The sequence below is a fragment of the Bombina bombina genome, chromosome 1, assembly GCF_027579735.1.
Source record: "Bombina bombina isolate aBomBom1 chromosome 1, aBomBom1.pri, whole genome shotgun sequence".
NCBI lineage: Eukaryota > Metazoa > Chordata > Amphibia > Anura > Bombinatoridae > Bombina > Bombina bombina.
In genome coordinates, this window is record NC_069499.1 from 1,375,341,881 (window position 1) to 1,375,365,522 (window position 23,642).

Consider the following 23,642-nt stretch of genomic DNA (forward strand, 5'->3'; position numbering starts at 1 on the left):
TAATGTGTCATAAGCCACTGCGGACTCCCTGAGAAGTCGTTTTTGAATACTGCTGCACTGCCTCTTACAGCATATGCATGATTGCTGCTGAAAATCAGTAATAACTTACTAGAAGCACTTTTGCTAATGGAAATATAATGCAAACATGCTTCTATTTAAAATAGAAATGCATCCATGCACTTTTAAATTGACATTTCCAGTGTTCTCTCCAGGACCTTTTTAGCAGATGCAACACTCAGCTAAAGTTTTAGCCATTATTATTATTATCGGTTATTTGTAGAGCGCCAAGAGATTCCGCAGCGCTATTAACAGAGGCAGAGTACAAAAAAAAAACAGTTATAGGGATCAAATGGGAAGAGGGCCCTGCCAAGAGCTGCACTGTTGTAGTCAGCTCTTGAGAAGGTGATCAACAAACAGCTGGACTCTTAAGCTTACATGCTAGGGGGGATGGAGGAGAGGAACTGGTATAAAGAAAGGTTAGCGTAGGTTGTATGCATCCCTGAACAGTAGAGTCTTTAGGGAGCACTTGAAGTTTTTAAAACTAGAAGAGTGTCTTGTGGAGCGAGGCAGAGAGTTCCACAAGATGGGAGCCAGTCTGGAGAAGTCCTGTAAACGGGAGTATGATGAGGTGACGAGAGGAGGAGAGTATCTGGAGACAAGGTCTGAGATGTAGGGGGGAGCAGTGCAGTTGAGGACTTTGTATGTCAGAGTGAGAATTTTGTGCTTGATACTAGAGGCAAGAGAAAGCCAGTGAAGAGATTGGCAGAGAGGTGCAGCAGATGAAGAGCGACATGTAAGGAAGATGAGTCTGGCAGAGGCATTCATTAAAGGGACATTAAACACTTTGAGATGGTAATATAAAATGATAAATTGTATATATAAAACAACTCTGCAATATACTTTCATTATTTATTTTGTCCTCTTTGCCTGTAATTCCATTCTGAAATTGTGAGCTTTTCGGTTCCTGTTAGAAATGGAAGTGCAGAACACTTAAATCCAGCATAACCATTGGCTGCACACTCTAGTGACCTATTTATAACGGTCCCTAATTGGCCACAGCAGAGAAGGTAACACAAGTTACAACATGGCAGCTCCCAGTGTTTTATAGACACTAAAACTTTACACTTATTTTGTCACTTTTTAAACAACTAATGAAACTTTAAAAAAATAAATCTACATGTTAGTCATGGACTAATCTTTTCTTTGAATGCATAATTCTATCTAGCATGTATTTAGTGTTTAATGTCCCTTTAAGGATTGTAAAGGAGCTAGGCGGTAGGTGGTGAGACCAGAGAGGACAGAGTTGCAGTAATCGAGGCGGGAGAGGATGAGAGAGTGGATTAAAATCTTAGTTGTGTCTTGTGTAAGGAAGTGTCTAATTTTAGAGATGTTTTTAAGGTGGAAGCGGCAGGCTTTAGCCAAAGACTGAATGTGAGGAGTGAAAGAAAGATCTGAGTCAAATGTGACCCCGAGACATTGGGCATGCGGGGTAGGGGTAATGATGGAGCTGTCGACAGTTATAGAGAGATTGGGGTGGAGAGTTTTGAAGAAGGGGGGAAAATAAGGAGCTCAGTTTTGGAGAGATGTAGCTTGAGGTAGTGAGAGGACATCCAGTTGGAGATGTGAGATAGTTAGTGAAGGAGAAAGGTCTGGTGCAGAGAAGTAGATTTGGGCGTCATCGGCATACAAATGATATTGTAAACCGTGGGACTTTATTAGGGAACCTAGTGATGACGTGTAGATTGAGAAGAGAAGGGGACCGAGGACAGAGCCTTGCGGTACTCCGACAGAAAGTGGTGACAGGGCAGAGGAGGCCCCAGAGAAGTCTACACTAAAGGTACGGTTTGACAGGTAGGAAGAGAGCCACGAGAGGGCTGTGTCACATATGCCGAAGGATTGGAGGGTTTGGAGCAAGAGAGGGTGGTCAACAGTGTCAAAGGCCGCTGACAGATCAAGGAGAATAAGCAGAGAGAAGTGGCCTTTTGATTTTGCTGTAATTAGGTCGTTGGTAACCTTAACAATTGCTGTTTCTGTGGAGTGATGGGGACGAAATCCAGGTTGCAATGGGTCAAGGAGGGAGTTTATTGTAAGGAAATGGGATAGGCGTGCAAGCAGCTAGTTTTTCGAGAAGCTTTGATGCAAGAGGGAGGAGGGAAATAGGGCGGTAGTTGGATGGGGAGGTAGGATCAAGGGAAGGTTTTTTTGAGGATAGGTGTGACCAGTGCATGTTTCAGCGATGAGGGGAAATATACCGGTGCTGAAGGAGAGGTTGAAAGTGTGTGTGAGTATATGGGTAAGGGTGGCAGAGAGGGAGGGGAGTAGCTGTGAGGGGATAGGGTCAAAGGGACAGGTAGTGAGAGCGCAGTATAAGTGCCAAAACTTCTTCCTCGGTAACAGGGGAGAATGAGCCAAGTTTAAGGTTATGTGGGTTCTGGTTTGAGGGGGTGAGAGAATGGAATTATGTTGAGAGCTGATTTCATTTCTGATGGAGTTGATTTTGTTATTGAAGTGGTTGGCAAAGTCTTGAGCTGACAGAGAAGTTGTATTGGGAGGTGGGGGAGGGCGGAGAAGAGTATTGAATGTGGAGAACAAACGTTTTGGGTTTAGCCATTAAGCTAAAATTAGCTAATATTAAAAACGTTTAAGTGTTATTGTACAAATTATCTTTAAATAAATTCATGTTAAATGATACAATTAATGCGTGCCCTGGAAAGCAGAAATTGATATAAAATTTGAAAATATTACACTGCCCCAACTCAGCTACTTCATAATGCAAAGTTTTGTGTGGAGAACACTGCTTTCTATCCATTTAGAGACAAACTCAATAAACTTCTGTAGAGACTTAGATACAAGGTAATCACAGAGGTAAAAAGTATTAATACAACTTGGTTATGCAAAACGAGTAAAAGGGATTATTTATCTTTTTAAACAATACAAATTCTGGTGTAGACTATCCCTTTAAAGAGAGTCTACTCCAGATTTGTTACAGTTTAAAAACATTGATAATCCCTTTACTACCAATTCCCAAGTTTTGCATAACCAACACTGATATATTAAATACATTTTTTACTTCTGTTATTACCTTGTTTTCTAAGCCTCTGCAGACTGCCCCCTTATCTCAGGTCTTTTGACAGACTTGCATTTTAGCCAATCAGCACCGACTCAAATAACTATGGGAGTGAGCACATTATCTATGTAACACACACACAAACAAGCTAAACTGTGAAAAACTGTCAAAATGCCCTGAGTTAAAGGGACAGTCTACACCAAAAATGTTCTTATTTAAAAAGATAGATAATCCCTTTATTACCCATTCCCCGTTTTGGCATAACCAGCACAGTTATATTAATATGCTTTTTACCTCTGCGATTACCTTGTATCTAAGCCTTTGCAGACAGCCTCCTTATCTAAGTGCCTTTGACAGACAAGCAGTGTAGTCAATCAGTGAAGACTCCTAAATAACTTCACGGGAGTGAGCACAATGTTATCTATATGACACATGTGAACTAGCACAGTTTAACTGTGAAAAACTTTCAAAATTCTCTGAGCTAGGAGGCGGTTTTCAACTGTTTAGAAATCAGTTTGAGCCTAGCTATGTTTAGCTTTTCAAAAATACCACCAAGAGAACTAGGGCTGCAACAACTAATCGGCAAGATTGATCATAAAAATAGTTGTCAAAGAATCTCATTATTAGTAAGAAGTGAATACAGCGCCAACAAGAGGCCAAGGGATAAATATACTCACAGAGAGATAAAAGAAGATTATTTAATGAACCATGTTAAAAAGCATCAGTAATAAAAGACTATATATAAAAAATGTAAAAAGCACATATAAATAAAATTACAAATACAGGAATATCTTACAGAAGCGGCTCAAAGGGCCAAAGCTGATAATTACAATAAAAACAGAGGTAATAACAGGTGATCAGTGTGAGTGGTACACCAGAATAAGAGTGTATACTGATAAAACAGAATTAGCCTAAGTGCAACTGTAGCAAGTGCATCAAGCAAAAAACTAATAAACAATAATACAAACAATAGTGTTCAAAATTAGTGTTACAAAAATAGTGTTCCAAAAAATAGAAAAATGCACTGCAGTGCAAAAAAAGGGGGGTAGCAAAATAATTGTATAGATACAATCAAATAGTGAGTGGGTGCAAATGGATATAAAAATGCTAGCTACTTAATCCAGTGAGGTTAAGATATAATTAAATAAAATACACAATATGCAATAACATAAAAAATATAATACACAATATGCAATAACATAAAAAATAAAATATAATCCAAAAAAGTGTTCAAAAAGTTGATCAACAAATGTTAGTGAAGAACAAAAATAAGTCAATCAAAACTAAAAAATGGAAAAAAAGGGTGATGAAAAGCAAGGTGAAAGTGAGGAAATTGATTCCTTCCAATGTTAGTTACTTTAACAGATCCAAATTCCTGAGTGTGGTTGCTGAAGTAGCTGATTGGATCCTAGCACCTGTCAGCTGCTCCTATGGTATCCTAAAAAGTGTCCCTGTAAAAAAAAAAGAAATTCACAACATAGTGTATCCAATATGAGAATGAAGTAAAGATTAAAGTAATGCTTACCAATATGTCAACGCGTTTCTGCCCTCAAAAAAGGGCCTTTCTCAAGACTAGTCTTGCTAGTCTTGAGAAAGGCCCTTTTTTGAGGGCAGAAACGCGTTGACATATTGGTAAGCATTACTTTAATCTTTACTTCATTCTCATATTGGATACACTATGTTGTGAATTTTTTTTTTTTTTTTTTTTTACAGGGACACTTTTTAGGATACCATAGGAGCAGCTGACAGGTGCTAGGATCCAATCAGCTACTTCAGCAACCACACTCAGGAATTTGGATCTGTTAAAGTAACTAACATTGGAAGGAATCAATTTCCTCACTTTCACCTTGCTTTTCATCACCCTTTTTTTCCATTTTTTAGTTTTGATTGACTTATTTTTGTTCTTCACTAACATTTGTTGATCAACTTTTTGAACACTTTTTTGGATTATATTTTATATTTTATTTTTTATGTTATTGCATATTGTGTATTATATTTTTTATGTTATTGCATATTGTGTATTTTATTTAATTATATCTTAACCTCACTGGATTAAGTAGCTAGCATTTTTATATCCATTTGCACTCACTCACTACTTGATTGTATCTATACAATTATTTTGCTACCCCCCTTTTTTTGCACTGCAGTGCATTTTTCTATTTTTTGGAACACTATTTTTGTAACACTAATTTTGAACACTATTGTTTGTATTATTGTTTATTAGTTTTTTGCTTGATGCACTTGCTACAGTTGCACTTAGGCTAATTCTGTTTTATTAGTATACACTCTTATTCTGGTGTACCACTCACACTGATCACCTGTTATTACCTCTGTTTTTATTGTAATTATCAGCTTTGGCCCTTTGAGCCGCTTCTGTAAGATATTCCTGTATTTGTAATTTTATTTATATGTGCTTTTTACATTTTTTATATATAGTCTTTTATTACTGATGCTTTTTAACATGGTTCATTAAATAATCTTCTTTTATCTCTCTGTGAGTATATTTATCCCTTGGCCTCTTGTTGGCGCTGTATTCACTTCTTACTACTTGTGCATATTTTTTGGAGGTTGGTTAGGATCTCTGTTTGGATACAGCTTGGGGATTACCTTAGCGCTTGTACACACACCCTTTTTCACTAAAGAATCTCATTATCAATTAGGTGGTCAGCGATTAGTTGGTTAATTGCACAGCACCAGCTGCTTTAATCCGATGAACTCCTGCACATGGTATTGTGCAAACATTTTCATTTATTATTTTTTCTATCCGATTAATCGGATGATTATTGTCCGATTAATCGGATAGAAAAACGATTAAAAAAATAAATTCATTTTTTTTGCACAATCTTAGTTGCAGTAGATCATCAGATTAAAGCAGCTGGTACTGTGCAACTGACCAACTAATCGCTGACCACCTAATTGATAATGAGATTTGTTGACAGCTATTTTTATGATCAAACTTACCGATTAGTTGTTGCAGCCCTAAAGAGAACAATGCAAATTTGATGATAAAAGTAAATTGGAAAGTTGTTTAAAATTGCATGCCCTATCTGAATCATGATAGTTTAGTTTTGACTTTACTGTCCCTTTAAGAGGCAGTACAACAGCTTAGAAATTAGCATATGAGCCTACCTAAGTTTCGTTTTAAACAAAGAGCAAAGCAAATTTGATAAAAGGAAATTGTTAAGTTGTTTAAAATGCATGTCCTATCTGAATCACAAATTTAATTTTGACTAGACTGTTCCTACACACCATAAGGAAATTCCATGTTGTCCTTACAGTGCTGGGTTTTTACGCCGTTAGTATGGAATGGAGCGTCCTACCTTATATGGTGTACTGTAGCCTCCTACTTTTAGGTAATGAAAAATGGAATTGGGGGGGGTGCCTAGTAGCCTAGGCAGTCTCCCATGATCCGATCCCGACCATGGAATCACATGATTGCATGACTATCGCATTTTTCCAGCAATTGTTTACAAGCACTTGCCATCCAGGCATGAAGGAGTTAAACAATCACTCGCTAGATTTAACGAAATCACAAGAGCATTTGGCATTATTAAAGTTCATGTCCTGGATACATTGTATTACTGTAATCACACTTAATAGGACTGACATGACGCAGCTTCATACCATTTACCTTTGAAGCTTTCTATGTCAGTCACTAAAGGGAAATGGAATTTAAGTAAAAATAAAAATCTCTCTATTCAGATTCAGAATAAAACTTGCACATTTAAAAAAAAAAAATTGTATTCAATTTTATTTGTTCAAAAGCTCATATATGTATATTACTGCGTAATGTGCAAATGGATGTCGTGAGAGACTGGAGACAGGGAAACAAATTTGTGTCAATCTCGTTTCCACGCATTTTGTGAATTGTTTTGCTGTATTTAAAAAGCGGCAATGAAAATTAAAAACTTTTCAGATACAGCAAGCAATATTAAACAACTTTCCAATTTCTATTATCTAATTTGCTTCATTCACTTGGTATCCTTTGTTGAAAAGCTTGTGTAGGTAGGCTCAGGAGCAGCAATAACTGCTAGAAGTAAGCGGCTGATTGGTGGCTTCACATATGCCTCCTGTCACTGGCTCAGATTCTCAGCTACCTCCCAGTAATGTATTGCTGCTCCTTAAAGAATACCAACAGAATGAAGCCCATTTCACAATGTAAGTAAATTTGGACACTTGTTTTAAAATTGTATGTTCTATCTGAATCATGAAAGAAACCCGAGTATAAATTTCCCTTTACAGGGCGATAAAAAAAAAAAAAAAAAGGAGAGAAGACGATACAATTTCTTAGAGCATATCACTAGCAAACACAAATTAGAGCATTTAATTTATTCAATATCATGGCCCTTTTAATAATACAAAATGTGAACTCCCTTCATTCTTAATTTAGAGAAAATGTATATGCAAGGAAATTATCCATCACTATCTGGGATGCAAATAAATGATCTGTCCGACAAATTTCATCATGAGAACGAAATGATCCTGCTCACCTATAACCAAACAAAAAAAGTACACCGATATCCTTATTTTACAGTAGAAAACATACATCATCTAATTTCAACATAAAACGTTTGTGCTGCTCACCCTGGAACTGTGTTCAACCCCAACATAGAGAGTTCTAAGCAGGAACTAGCTACCAGCGGCAGTTGCCCGACACTGTTAATCACTGTATTCAACTCACAAACGGCAATACTTACTTTTACCTATGTGTTTAGCACCTACACCACACAAAGACGTCTAACAGTTCCACAGTGAGTAGTGGAGAAATATGCTCTTACAATGGACAGTGTTACTTTTGCATCAAGCTCTTAATTACCAGCGACGTATCCTGTATGGGGTTGATACTTTCAATAGCGCAGCCTTTTAACAAATCTTCAGGAGGGAGAGTCTAAAAGGGCGGTCTTGCCCCTATTATAACCAGACAATCCCTTAACGTTCGGCGACGTACAGGATATGTTGCGGTCGTTAAGAGGTTAAAATGTATATTTTAAAAAAGCTGCCCATGATTATGCATACATTACTTGAATAGGTAGATCTTCTCCATCCAACGTACCCTTACAAAATAATTTTTTTAATAAGAATTTAAAGTTTGTAATTTTTATGACCACCACACTCAGTAGTGGATTTGAGAATGATGTTCGCCCTAATCTTGTTTATTTCACTGAATACTGTAAGGTTATTTTTAGCTAACCATGTCTTAATCTCTGCATTTAGGTACAACTGATCCAATTTGCCTCTTAAAAACACCTTGTGAAAAACAGATGTCTTAATAAGCACCTCTGATTACAAGCTTTTTTTTCTCTCATTTCCATAAAAAATAAAAGTGGAACAAAATGTTTAAATCGCTAAAAGGATAAAGCCCAAGTAAACTACAAGGTCCCAGGCATTTAAAAGAGTAACGGCTGGGCATAAACCCAAATATTATCACTTACTTTGACACATGTCCTTATAAAGTATTATGTGCAGTTGTACCCTACAAAAGAAAGCAAGGCTATCATTCTAAGCTAGCTTTAAAAAAAAAAAAAAATTCTCTCTATACAGATAGATGAATATATATATATATATATATATATATATATATATATATATATATATATATATATATATATATATATATATATATATATATATATATATATATATATATATATAATAGCAACATATTTTACCAATACTCAGAAAATAGGAGTAAAAATTGATATCCATGTTTAAAAATTATTTTTTTGTGTGTGGGAAAAACGTACCATAGGGTATTACACAATTATTCAACCATCAGATTTATTTAAACAAGCTAAAGTTTATTGATTATGTTAAATATAATTCCAGCTGCCTCAAATATGGAACATTATATGGCTATTTAAAAAAGTGGGATCATCATAACCATTTACCTATTTAAATTACAGCTTTGGTAGGCCTGCAGAGAAGTGTGTAATATACATAAAATAATGGGTTTTGTCCACTTTAGTGTGTAGGTTGGTAGTAAAATGCTCTGGTAAATGCCAATATTCACTCAGGGCTCTATAAACAAAATTACAAGAAAGCCACTGTAATGTTACTTGAAAGCAAAACTAATAAAATCTGAGTATTTTGCATGTCTTTGGGGAAATGGGTCTTCTTAAATGGGCAGTATACTGTAAAACTGATTACCACTTTATGCGTTAACAATGACTTGTTATATCAGCTGCAGAGGTTAACCCCTTAAAGGGACATTATATACTAGATTTGTATTTGCATAAATGTTTTGTAGATGATACGTTTATATAGCCCATACAGGTTTTTGTTATAAAAATGGATAGTTTTGCTTATTAAATAACATTGCTCTCATTTTTTAGACTCCTAATCAAGCCCTAAAGTTTTAGGAGAATACCGATGTATACCTACTCCAGCTTGCTTGTGTTTGTGTAAAGGGTCTTTTCATATTCAAAGTAAGGGGGAGTATCTGCTTTTTTCCCCCACTTGCAGTGGGTGTTCCAGTAACATTTTAAACAGAGCTAAATTGGAAGCTTCTAAGTAAGTTTTTAAATGGTTTTATACTGGATTTTTATATCAGTATCTGTGCATATTTTTTAAAGTCGTGTCTATTACATGCAGTTATATGAAAATTGGTATATACTGTCCCTTTAACAAAAGATGACACCATGTATATCGTCTGTTGCGCTTTGTGGGGTGCAATAGCACGGGTCTTTCTGCATGTCCTGGAAATATGTTGTCTTTGAAACCCTATGTTAAAGAAATAAAGGGTTTTTTATATGCTATGTGGCTACCTTTTGCTGTTTTTCATACTAAGCTTATTACAGCCATGGAAGCCCCTTGGGACAGGCAACATACAGGTTTTTTTTTACTGTCATTTAGGTGTTAAACAGTATGGGAAATTGCTCCTTTTGGTACACTTTAACATATGAAATAGCTGTCTCTGCTAATTTATAATATAACCCAATGCAGTGTACTGAGCTTGATGGGAGATAAGACCTCATCTTATCTCTTTATATTTATACAAACTCCTTTTCTGACCATTCTTTATACAGTGAGACCAATACATAAAGAGAGAAACAACGGAAAATGATCATTGGAAGCATTTTATTAAATAACCTTGTTTATATAGCTTTTCTATAACCAGGATTTAAGGGATGACATTTTCAGTATAGGTGAAGATACAACAGGCAAAAGCAGCAATTTCAAATAAAATAAAGGTAAGTGCGCTATTGTAAACAACACACTTGAGCAGAGAAATGTATTACTGGGAACATATTTATCTTTTAATGCTGTTATGGCGTTCTATTCCGTCCTAACCGCGCTGGGCTTTAGCGCCGTTAGAATGGAATAGAATGTCCTAGCCTTTGGCTATCCTGAATCCAATGGCGCTTCCTGGATGGGATCACAGTCTGGTGGGCGTGCCTAGCTTCATAAGGACGCCCCCGACCCCATAACTGAAATCTCACGATTGCGGGATTTCAATTTGTCTACATCGGAACGTTGTTCTGAAGTAGACAAATTGACCCTGTCATGAAAGGGTTAAAGGCAATGAAGAAATAAATTTAAAAATCACAGTACACTGTCCATTTAAGTGCTCTAAATCCCATGGTGTAACAGGGTGTAAGTGTAGTAAAATGTATTGAGGATATGGGTGTTGTGGTATGAAAAGATTGTTAAATTAAAATTACTAATTTCTTACAGGTAGCACTAAACATATCTGGTTGAATGTATCAAAAAGAGATGTGCTAGTGCTACACAATGTAATCCCAATCTAAAATGATTAATTGGGTAAAATCACATTCCAAGACAAATTATTTTGCATACTTAAAAAATGACACGTCCCACTCTGACCAGAGGGCTGGATCTCAAACTTATATAACGCTCTAGCATTTATCTCTCCATGTCCTCAATCGTTTGTTCTCTAAAGGTGGACTATCAATGTTGCTATTTATAACAAGCAAAATCATTATTTGCAATAGCATTAAGAATATTAAATAGTTTAGCATGGAAATAGTTATAAGACAGAATGCTGCCTTTCAGCACCAATGGACTGAGTCTGTAAGATTGAATGTTATATTAAAAGGATATAACAGCACAATAGTAAAACGCTCTAGCACAATCATACATTTTACTATAAGGCTACTACATACTTCTGTGTTTAAAAAGGACAGTAAACTGTAAATTTGTTTTTTTTCCATTAATGTATTTCTAATGAATTGTTACACCAGCTGCAGAGTATAATAGTATGAAAATTTATATTTTCAGGTTTGTGTATATGAATTAGATGATTTTCTGCTTTTAAACCACAGCCTATTACAATGGGTTGAGTTTCAGGTAATATATCTCATTATGTTATCACTTTTTGTACACACACTTGCTTCCTTATCTTATATTTGTCTGTAAACCAAAGCTCAATACTTAGAGAGAACAATGGAAAATTAACATTTTATTACTTAACTATACTGCACCCCACTATGAGTGTAATGTCTTCTGCTGGTTATGTTTACATAGGCTTATGAATAGCTTACACTCCAGTATAGAAACTTTCATTATTAGATGGGGATACCACAGGCTAAATCCGTTATTTCAAATGCAGAAATAAGGGTAAACAATCTACTTGTAAACATTTTCATACACTCTAGCAGGTAAAAAGGATTCTAAAACATGACAATGCATTATCATGCATCTTTCGCTTCACTTAATGTACCTCTAAAACATGTGTCTTTTCCGTTGTCTCCTGTGTTAGAAAATCTTAAAGGCTTACTAGCTTTAGCAATTTCCATGCCCTTGTCTTATAATTTGTACTGGCTTCTCATATTGAGCTTGATTTCTAAATATTACTTTCTAAATTTCACACATCTTTTAGGTCAAGGAAAAGTTGACAATCATAGCTTCACACATTTAGCTTTTGAATAAGTGGCCTTCTGTTGAACCAACTCATCCCCTTACCTGTAATAACAAAGCTTTTTCTGTATCCTCAAAGATCAAACAAAACCTTCGGCTATCTGCTTTTATCCAGGGGTTTAAATAATTTTTATTCAATTACGAGACAGCGATTCTGAAGTGGCAACATTGTATTTCAAGGAACAAAGGATTGTACTTGAAACGTAAAATAAAAAAAAAGTAAGCAGAGAATTTTAAGGAGTCACATTTCACTGACTTTTAAAAGCTGTGTCTAACCTCATCTGGAATATGCTTAGCAGTAACAGAAGCTACTGTACACTAAGTTATGGCTTCTTATAAATCTTTATTCACAGGGCTTCTACCTCAAACCACCCTACTAAAATCTTTTTTACCTAGAAAATCTCACTGCACATATAATCAGGTTACATCTAACAGCCAGAGTTTCATTCCTGACTATACTTATGAGGAACATACAGCTGCATAGGATATGCCTGAGTATGTTGTCCACTTTGGCTGGCATATATGATAACAGCCAACCCTTTGCCCACATTATCCCAGCATTTTATGATTTATATGATCCTTTCAAAATACAATGCACTTTCGCAATTAACTGGTGTACCCACCACTCCCCTTGAATGCCCCCATGTTTTTCTGGGTTTTACCATCACACCCTCATTAGATTCATAACGTCACATCCGCTAGTAAACCTACTGTCCGCTCAACAACCGAGCATCCTCCCTTTCGCATATTTTTTACCTTTCTCGCCACACTCCTTTGAGCTACGTTTACTAGCGATCTTTCAACCTGTCCCATTCTAACTGGCGGCTGTATCACACACCCCTCACCTCACATCTCCCCTGCACTTTTCATTCATCAGCTGATTATCTATACACACAAAACCAATCGTCAATTTCCAAGTTAAATCTATTGTTCTTTCTAACCATCCCGCTTTTGTTTCTGACTATCATCTGTCTTTCACCCCGCCTGTCAAGTCTTTTTTTATCTCACCGTCTCTCGGGCACGCTTTTCTCCTTCTACTTCACGTTGCAGTCTCTCAGCTCTCTCCTCCGCATCGTCCGCTTGTTGTTGCAGGACCTGAATCTTCCTCTTTACTGCCTCAATGCTGGTCATTCCTCCGCCCGACATTTCCGCGCTCCCTGTGTCTCCCTCTCCCTCTCTCTGACTGAATGACTATCCGGGCACTTCCGCTCCCCGCGCGCCCCTCGCTTCCGGTGACCACTCCCTTAAATTCAGGAAGCGCTATGCGTGAGCGAGACTCTGCACTCTGGTGATTGGAGGTGGAAGTGCAGTGTGAAGAAGCTGCATAGTGCACATTTCAGATTGAGTCAAAGGGAAGGCAACACCGATGACAAAGTTTGGGGTCTCTTTTGCAGTTTCAGTATTTTGGACTGATTTTATGCTTATTATGGTACTGCAGACACATTTATGATAGTTCTCATTGTAGGCCAACCCATTGTGTTAGAGTATTTTTTCACTGATACTCTGTTAAACATATAGGGCCAGATTTCAAGAGGAGCGCTATTTAGGGCTAGATTTATCAAGCCCCTACGGCTGCAAGTTCTCACAAGAACTTGCTCACCTTGATTTATCAAGCAGCGGTCACTAGACCGCTGCTTCCCTAAGCTCTTCGCCACCTCTAAGGTGGCGAAATTCAATCTCCTCGGTCGAGTCCGACCGAGGAGATTGACAGCTCCTGCCCGTGCGTGATTGGCTGTGTGCGGGCAGGGGGGGGGATTGCAGGAGAGCGCAAAATTGAGCTCGTGTGCAATGTTAAATACCTGCAGGTAATTTCGCCCCGCCACAGGCGAGCTAAGGCGTACAGGGGCGCGTATACGTGCCCCTGTACGCCTCAGCTGTGATAAATCTAGCCCTTAGTGCTTGCTCCTAGCGTAAACTTCGCAAAAGTAATGTGCATATTACAAGTTGAATGTAAAAAGTTTGCATTTCACAACCACGTTAACGTTTTCTCTCCATAGAAGTCAATGAAAGCGCAGAAGAACATAGGATTATAAAACATGCATAACGTGGTCATGGTTTTCAATTTAGGTCTAATGCAGTGTCAGGTTAGCGCACATGAAGAATTACTAATCTTACATTTTGTTATTGAAATATCTATAATCGCGTTGGTAACGCGTCCGTCAGTGTCACAAGTTGCGCACACATCCTTAAAGGAATGTTGGCTGCGCGTGCAGCCAAAAGAATCCCCCTGTATGCAGCGTAAGCAAACCCGAACCCTTAAAAAAAAACACGAATTAGCCCGAACAAAATAACTAATAAACACGTAACCGCCCCCATGAAGTATAACAAAAAAAAACTTAACCTCCCGCACAAAGTATTAACAAACACCTAAACCGTCAACCCCCATATTGCAAAACAATAAAGTAATTAATCCCTTATCCGCAAATAACATAATTAAAATATTAACCGCCAACCACCCACATCGCAGTAAACCTAATCAATAACCCTAAATAACCTATTAACCCCTAAACCGCCAGACGGATCCATCATCTTCTATCTTCATCCGGAGTGTATAGAATATATATATATATATAGAATATATATATATTTATACACTTTTTAAAATATATATGTATCATTTTAATATTAAAAGGTTTTAAAAGGGGATAGGTATATAGCAAGGTTTCTATGGCTTCAATGTATATGTACAGTATGTATATATATATATATATATATATATATATATATATATATATATATATAGTGTGTGACTGTATGTATACGTGTGTGTGTGTATATATATATATATATATGTGTATACATGTGTACTATGTAATTATATGTGTTAATATGTATGTGCACACATACATACATATAGACATATATATATATTTTGAGCCCTTCCCAGCCAAATACATTGGAACATACAATATAATGTCTCTTGTTAAGTGTGTTCAGTCCACGGGTCATCCATTACTTACGGGATATATTCTCCTTCCCAACAGGAAGTTGCAAGAGGATCACCCAAGCAGAGCTGCTACATAGCTCCTCCCCTCACATGTCATACCCAGTCATTCTCTTGCAACCCTCAACAAAGAAGGAGGTCGCGAGAGGAACTGGAGTTTTTACTTAACTATTAACTATTCTTCAATCTAAAGTTTGTTATTTTAAATGGCACCGGAGTGTGCTGTTTTTCTATCTCAGGCAGTATTTGGAAGAAGAAACTGCCTGCGTTTTTTATCTATGATCTTAGCAGGCGTAACTAAGATCCACTGGCTGTTCTCGACATTCTGAGGAGTGGGGTAACTTCAGACTGGGAATAGCATGCGGGGTCCTCCGCAAATGAGGTATGTGCGGTACTTTATTTTCTGGGAATGGAATTGACTAAGAAAATACTGCTGTTACCGTATGATGTAAGTACAGCCTTAAATGCAGTAGTAGCAACTGGTATCAGGCTGATAAATGTATGCGCAGTCGAGTTATATTCTAGGGACTAGAATTTGACTGAGAAAATACTGTTAACACTGAAATAATACTTAAGCCTTCTCTGCAGTGGTAGCGACTGGTAGCAGGCTTAGTGATAGCTTTGCATGACATTGAAAAATGTTGTTTTTTAATAAAACGTTTACTGGAATGTTATTCGTTTTTTTTGTGAGGTACTTTGGTGATAAATCGCTTTGGGCATGATTTTTTCCACATGGCTAACATATTTTTCTGCATGGAAACCGTTATATTAGGGCTCCCACTGTTGTGATTGGAGTGGGAGGGCCCTTGTTTTAGCGCCTTATTGCGCAGTTAAAATTATTGCACAGTCTTTCTGCTTCTTCCTCCTTGATCCAGGACGTCTCTAGAGAGCTCAGGGGTCTGCAAATTTCATTTGTGAGGGAGGTAATCAGTCACAGCAGATCTGTGACAGTGTGCTGACTGTGATTAAAAGCGTTAAATCTTAATTGATATCTGTTTTATCCGTTTTGGGTATCGAGGGGTTAATCATCCTTTTGCTAATGGGTGCAATCCTCTGCTAATAGTACACTTATTGTTAAGAATTGTTTAATTATATCTGTATTTTTGAAGCGCTGCAGCGTTTTTTATATTGCTTGTAAAACTTACTGAAAGTGATTTCCAAGCTTGTTATTTTCATTGCTAAGTCTGTTTTAACATGTCTGATTCAGAGGAAACTGTTTGTTCATCATGTTCAAAAGCCAATGTGGAGCCCAATAGAACGATGTGTACCAATTGTATTGATATTGCTTTGAATAAAAGTCAATCTGTACCGATAAAGAAGCTATCACTAGACAACGAGGGGGAAGTTATGCCGCCTAACTCTCCTCACGTGTCAGTACCTGCGTCTCCCGCTCGGGAGATGCGTAGGATTGAGACGCCTAGTACATCTAGGCCCTTACAAATCACTTTACATGATATGGCTAATGTTATGAAAGAAGTATTATATAATATGCCCGAATTAAGGGGCAAACGCGATAGATCTGGGTTAAGGACAGAGCGCGCTGATGACACGAGAGCCATGTCTGATACTGCGTCACAACTTGCAGAACATGAGGACGGTGAGCTTCATTCTGTCGGTGACGGTTCTGATTCGGGGAGACCGGATTCAGAAATTTTAAATTTAAGCTTGAGAACCTCCGTGTGTTACTAGGGGAGGTATTAGCGGCTCTGAATGATTGCGACACGGTGGCAATTCCAGAGAAATTGTGTAGGTTGGATAGATACTATGCGGTACCGGTGTGTACTGACGTTTTTCCTATACCACAAAGACTTACAGAAATTATCAGTAAGGAGTGGGATAGACCCGGTGTGCCTTTTTCCCCTCCCCCAATATTTAGAAAAATGTTCCCTATAGACGCCACCACACGAGACTTATGGCAGACGGTCCCTAAGGTGGAGGGAGCAGTTTCTACGTTAGCCAAGCGTACCACTATCCCGGTGGAGGATAGCTGTGCTTTCTCAGATCCAATGGATACAAAATTAGAGGGTTATCTTAAGAAAATGTTTGTTCAACAGGGTTTTATATTGCAGCCACTTGCATGCATTGCGCCTGTCACGGCTGCAGCGGCATTCTGGTTTGAGTCTCTGGAAGAGGCGATTCGCACAGAGCCGTTGGATGAGGCCTTGAGCAAAGTTAGAACCCTTAAGCAGGCTAATGCGTTTGTTTCAGATGCCGTAGTACATCTAACCAAACTTACGGCTAAAAATTCCGGATTCGCCATACAGGCGCGCAGAGCGCTCTGGCTTAAATCCTGGTCAGCGGATGTAACTTCCAAGTCTAAACTACTTAACATTCCTTTCAAAGGGCAGACCTTATTCGGGCCCGGCTTGAAGGAAATTATTGCTGACATTACGGGAGGTAAGGGCCACGCCCTTCCTCAGGACAGGGCCAAAACAAAGGCCAAACAGTCTAATTTTCGTGCCTTTCGTAACTTCAAGGCAGGAGCAGCATCGACTTCCTCCGCTCCAAAACAGGAAGGAACTACTGCTCGTTACAGACAAGGTTGGAAAGGCAACCAGTCATGGAACAAGGGCAAGCAGGCCAGAAAGCCTACTCCCGCCCCTAAGACAGCATGAAGTCAGGGCCCCCTATCCAGAGACGGATTTAGTTTGCTGGCAGACTTTCTCTCTTTGCTCAGGCTTGGGCAAGAGATGTGCAGGATCCCTGGACGTTAAAGATTATATCTCAGGGATACCTTCTGGATTTCAAATCCTCTCCTCCACAAGGGAGGTTCCATCTTTCGAGGTTATCGACAAACCTAGTAAAGAGAGAGGCATTTCTACAATGTGTACAAGACCTCTTAATCATGGGGGTGATCCACTCAGTTCCGCGATCGGAACAGGGACAAGGATTTTACTCAAATCTATTTGTGGTTCCCAAAAAAGAGGGAACCTTCAGACCAATCTTGGACTTAAAGATCTTAAACAAATTCCTAAGGGTACCATCGTTCAAGATGGAAACCATTCGAACCATCCTACCCATGATCCAAGAGGGTCAATATATGACCACGGTGGACTTAAAGGATGCTTACCTTCACATACCGATTCACAAAGATCATTATCGGTACCTAAGGTTTGCCTTTCTAGACAGGCATTACCAGTTTGTGGCTCTTCCCTTTGGGTTAGCCACGGCCCCGAGAATTTTTACGAAGGTTCTGGGCTCACTTCTGGCGGTACTAAGACCACGAGGCATAGCGGTGGCTCCGTACCTAGACGACATTCTGATACAAGCGTCAAATTTTCAGAATGCAAAGTCTCATACAGAGATAATTCTAGCATTTCTGAGGTCGCATGGGTGGAAAGTGAACGTGGAAAAGAGTTCTCTGTTACCACTCACACGGGTTCCTTTTCTAGGGACTCTTATAGATTCTGTAGAGATGAAGATTTACCTGACGGAGTCCAGGTTATCAAAGATTCTCAATGCTTGCCGTGTCCTTCATTCCATTCCAAGCCCATCGGTAGCTCAGTGCATGGAGGTAATCGGCTTAATGGTAGCGGCAATGGACATAGTGCCATTTGCGCGCCTGCATCTCAGACCACTGCAACTATGCATGCTCAGTCAATGGAACGGGGATTACTCAGATCTGTCCCCTTTGCTAAATCTGGATGACCCGGTTCATCTGTCCAAAGGAATGACCTTTCGCAGGCCAGATTGGACAATTGTAACAACGGATGCCAGCCTTCTAGGCTGGGGAGCAGTCTGGAATTCCCTGAAGGCTCAGGGATCGTGGACTCAGGAGGAGAAACTCCTCCCAATAAACATTCTAGAATTAAGAGCAATATTCAATGCTCTTCTGGCTTGGCCTCAGTTAGCAAAGCTGAGGTTCATCAGATTTCAGTCGGACAATATCACGACTGTGGCTTACATCAATCATCAAGGGGGAACCAGGAGTTCCCTAGCGATGTTGGAAGTCTCGAAGATAATTCGCTGGGCAGAGTCTCACTCTTGCCATCTGTCAGCGATTCACATCCCAGGCGTAAAGAACTGGGAGGCGGATTTCCTAAGTCGCCAGACTTTTCATCCGGGAGAGTGGGAACTTCACCCGGAGGTATTTGCTCAACTGATTCGTCGTTGGGGCAAACCGGATCTGGATCTCATGGCATCTCGCCAGAACGCGAAGCTTCCTTGTTACGGATCCAGGTCCAGGGACCCGGGAGCGGTGCTGGTAGATGCATTAGCAGCCCCTTGGGTTTTCAACATAGCTTATGTGTTTCCACCATTTCCGTTGCTACCTCGGCTGATTGCCAGGATCAAACAGGAGAGGGCATCAGTAATTCTGATAGCGCCTGCGTGGCCACGCAGGACCTGGTATGCAGACCTAGTGGACATGTCGTCCTGTCCACCATGGTCTCTTCCTCTGAGGCAGGACCTTCTAATTCAGGGTCCTTTCAACCATCGAAACCTAATTTCTCTGAGGCTGACTGCCTGGAAATTGAACGCTTGATTCTATCAAAGCGTGGGTTTTCGGATTGGGTTATTGATACATTAATACAGGCTCGGAAACCTGTGACAAGAAAAATTTACCATAAGATATGGCGTAAATATTTATATTGGTGCGAATCCAAGAGTTACTCATGGAGTAAGGTTAGGATTCCTAGGATATTAGCTTTTCTACAAGAGGGTTTAGAAAAGGGTTTATCCGCTAGTTCGCTAAAAGGGAAAGATTTCAGCTCTGTCTATTCTTTTACACAAACGTCTGGCAGAGCATCCAGACGTCCAGGCCTTTTGTCAGGCTTTGGCTAGAATTAAACCTGTGTTTAAAGCTGTTGCTCCTCCGTGGAGCTTAAACTTGGTTCTTAAGGTTCTTCAGGGTGTTCCGTTTGAACCCCTTCATTCCATTGATATTAAGCTTTTATCTTGGAAAGTTTTGTTTTTGATGGCTATTTCCTCGGCTCGAAGAGTCTCTGAGTTATCTGCCTTACATTGTGATTCTCCTTATCTGATCTTTCATTCAGACAAGGTAGTTCTGCGTACTAAACCTGGGTTTTTACCTAAGGTTGTTTCTAACAGGAATATCAATCAAGAGATTGTTGTTCCATCGTTATGTCCTAATCCTTCTTCAAAGAATGAACGTCTTTTGCATAATCTAGACGTGGTCCGTGCTCTGAAGTTCTATTTACAGGCAACTAAAGATTTTCGACAAACTTCTTTTCTGTTTGTCGTTTACTCTGGACAGAGGAGGGGTCAAAAGGCTTCGGCTACCTCTCTCTCTTTTTGGCTTCGTAGCATAATACGTTTAGCCTATGAGACTGCTGGACAGCAGCCTCCTGAAAGAATTACAGCTCATTCCACTAGAGCTGTTGCTTCCACCTGGGCCTTTAAGAATGAGGCCTCTGTTGAACAGATTTGCAAGGCTGCAACTTGGTCTTCACTTCATACCTTTTCCAAATTTTCCAAATTTGACACTTTCGCTTCTTCGGAGGCTGGTTTTGGGAGAAAGGTTCTACAGGCAGTGGTTCCTTCTGTTTAATGTTCCTGCCTTGTCCCTCCCATCATCCGTGTACTTAGCTTTGGTATTGGTATCCCATAAGTAATGGAAGACCCGTGGACTGAACACACTTAACAAGAGAAAACATAATTTATGCTTACCTGATAAATTTATTTCTCTTTTAGTGTGTTCAGTCCACGGCCCGCCCTGTCTTTTTTGAGGCAGGTTCTAAATTTTAAAATTATAACTCCAGTCACCACTGCACCTTATAGTTTCTCCTTTCTCGTCTTGTTTCGGTCGAATGACTGGATATGACATGTGAGGGGAGGAGCTATGTAGCAGCTCTGCTTGGGTGATCCTCTTGCAACTTCCTGTTGGGAAGGAGAATATATCCCATAAGTAATGGATGACCCGTGGACTGAACACACTACAAGAGAAATAAATTTATCAGGTAAGCATAAATTATGTTTTTTATTCATTTTTAATCAATTTGATTGTGTTTTTAATGGAAATACTTTAAATGTATATTTCCATCTAAAGGGGAGAAGAGTCCACAGCTTCATTCATTACTATTGGGAATTAAGAACCTGGCCACTAGGAGGAGGCAAAGACACCCAAGCCAAAGGCTTAAATACCTCCCCCACTCCCCTCATACTCCAGTCATTCTTTGCCTTTCGTCACAGGAGGATGGCTGAGAGGTGCCGAAGTTTCGGAGGTCTCTTATGGGGAGTACTACTCTTCGCTACGGGACAGGAGTTTTTATTAGCCCTAATAAGCTTCTCAGTTGAGGGCCTGGGTGAAAGAGTCCGGAGATGCAGGGAGAGCTCTCCTCTGTGACACCATCCCAACTCATATTAATAGCTCTTACAGCACTCAGCGTTGATGAGTTTCGCAGACTGCTTTTTCTCTCAAGTCCATGTCAGGAGCGATGCTACTACATGTCACACTTGAAGGGCCATGTTCCTGTTCCATGGCGTTGATTCTGGTAAGATAGTTTAATTTTTTTATTATATAATGATAACACAGAAGACAGGCCACAGTGTGGAGCATTTTTTTAATCTTATGAATCAAGAGTTAATATTCCTAGTAAAGGGATTAAGTACTTGATAATGTTTATTGTGTCTTTGCTGTGTTATGTGGGGGACGAGGCTGGTTCATTTCCAGGAGTTTTATGCAGCCTTTTTTTGCACGTTTTTTTCCTTAGGCTGGGACGGTCCTACAAGTTTATGCATTACCGGCTGATCTGTGACAGAGGAGACGAAGCGGTTTCTGTAGTCCTGGTCATAGGAGGTGGTGAGTGCCCCGGCCATTGGCGGTGATAAAGGTGCCTATTCTTTATCTTTTGCTAATTAAACCAAAGCTATGGAGGATACAGACGCATTGGAGGGTACTCCCTCCTTAACTAAGTCTTATACCTGTGTATTTTGTGAGGTTTCGGTAGACCAGCCCGTGGAGCGCTATTTAGGGCTAGATTTATCAAGCCCCTACGGCTGCAAGTTCTCACAAGAACTTGCTCACCTTGATTTATCAAGCAGCGGTCACTAGACCGCTGCTTCCCTAAGCTCTTCGCCACCTCTAAGGTGGCGAAATTCAATCTCCTCGGTCGAGTCCGACCGAGGAGATTGACAGCTCCTGCCCGTGCGTGATTGGCTGTGTGCGGGCAGGGGGGGGGGGATTGCAGGAGAGCGCAAAATTGAGCTCGTGTGCAATGTTAAATACCTGCAGGTAATTTCGCCCCGCCACAGGCGAGCTAAGGCGTACAGGGGCGCGTATACGTGCCCCTGTACGCCTCAGCTGTGATAAATCTAGCCCTTAGTGCTTGCTCCTAGCGTAAACTTCGCAAAAGTAATGTGCATATTACAAGTTGAATGTAAAAAGTTTGCATTTCACAACCACGTTAACGTTTTCTCTCCATAGAAGTCAATGAAAGCGCAGAAGAACATAGGATTATAAAACATGCATAACGTGGTCATGGTTTTCAATTTAGGTCTAATGCAGTGTCAGGTTAGCGCACATGAAGAATTACTAATCTTACATTTTGTTATTGAAATATCTATAATCGCGTTGGTAACGCGTCCGTCAGTGTCACAAGTTGCGCACACATCCTTAAAGGAATGTTGGCTGCGCGTGCAGCCAAAAGAATCCCCCTGTATGCAGCGTAAGCAAACCCGAACCCTTAAAAAAAAACACGAATTAGCCCGAACAAAATAACTAATAAACACGTAACCGCCCCCATGAAGTATAACAAAAAAAAACTTAACCTCCCGCACAAAGTATTAACAAACACCTAAACCGTCAACCCCCATATTGCAAAACAATAAAGTAATTAATCCCTTATCCGCAAATAACATAATTAAAATATTAACCGCCAACCACCCACATCGCAGTAAACCTAATCAATAACCCTAAATAACCTATTAACCCCTAAACCGCCAGACGGATCCATCATCTTCTATCTTCATCCGGAGTGTATAGAATATATATATATATATAGAATATATATATATTTATACACTTTTTAAAATATATATGTATCATTTTAATATTAAAAGGTTTTAAAAGGGGATAGGTATATAGCAAGGTTTCTATGGCTTCAATGTATATGTACAGTATGTATATATATATATATATATATATATATATATATATATATATATATATATAGTGTGTGACTGTATGTATACGTGTGTGTGTGTATATATATATATATATATATATGTGTATACATGTGTACTATGTAATTATATGTGTTAATATGTATGTGCACACATACATACATATAGACATATATATATATTTTGAGCCCTTCCCAGCCAAATACATTGGAACATACAATATAATGTCTCTTGTTAAGTGTGTTCAGTCCACGGGTCATCCATTACTTACGGGATATATTCTCCTTCCCAACAGGAAGTTGCAAGAGGATCACCCAAGCAGAGCTGCTACATAGCTCCTCCCCTCACATGTCATACCCAGTCATTCTCTTGCAACCCTCAACAAAGAAGGAGGTCGCGAGAGGAACTGGAGTTTTTACTTAACTATTAACTATTCTTCAATCTAAAGTTTGTTATTTTAAATGGCACCGGAGTGTGCTGTTTTTCTATCTCAGGCAGTATTTGGAAGAAGAAACTGCCTGCGTTTTTTATCTATGATCTTAGCAGGCGTAACTAAGATCCACTGGCTGTTCTCGACATTCTGAGGAGTGGGGTAACTTCAGACTGGGAATAGCATGCGGGGTCCTCCGCAAATGAGGTATGTGCGGTACTTTATTTTCTGGGAATGGAATT

At 39.3% G+C, this 23,642-nt stretch overlaps 1 protein-coding gene across 10 annotated transcripts in view; it reads right to left on the reverse strand.

Annotated features, from left to right (window-relative positions):
• The window catches only part of TPM3 (tropomyosin 3), a 158,683-nt gene that overhangs the window by 77,346 nt on the left and 57,695 nt on the right, over positions 1 to 23,642 (reverse strand). For 3 of the 10 annotated variants that reach the window (XM_053704444.1, XM_053704442.1, XM_053704440.1), the window contains exon 1: positions 12,953 to 13,159. The exons of 5 other annotated variants lie outside the window; for them this stretch is intronic. In XM_053704444.1, coding sequence (XP_053560419.1) covers positions 12,953 to 13,090 — 138 coding nt within the window. In that variant the 5' untranslated portion in view covers positions 13,091 to 13,159. Of the gene's footprint in view, positions 1 to 12,952; positions 13,163 to 23,642 lie in introns of those variants that run through there. 2 more of the 10 variants (XM_053704443.1, XM_053704441.1) reach the window with 2 other exon arrangements.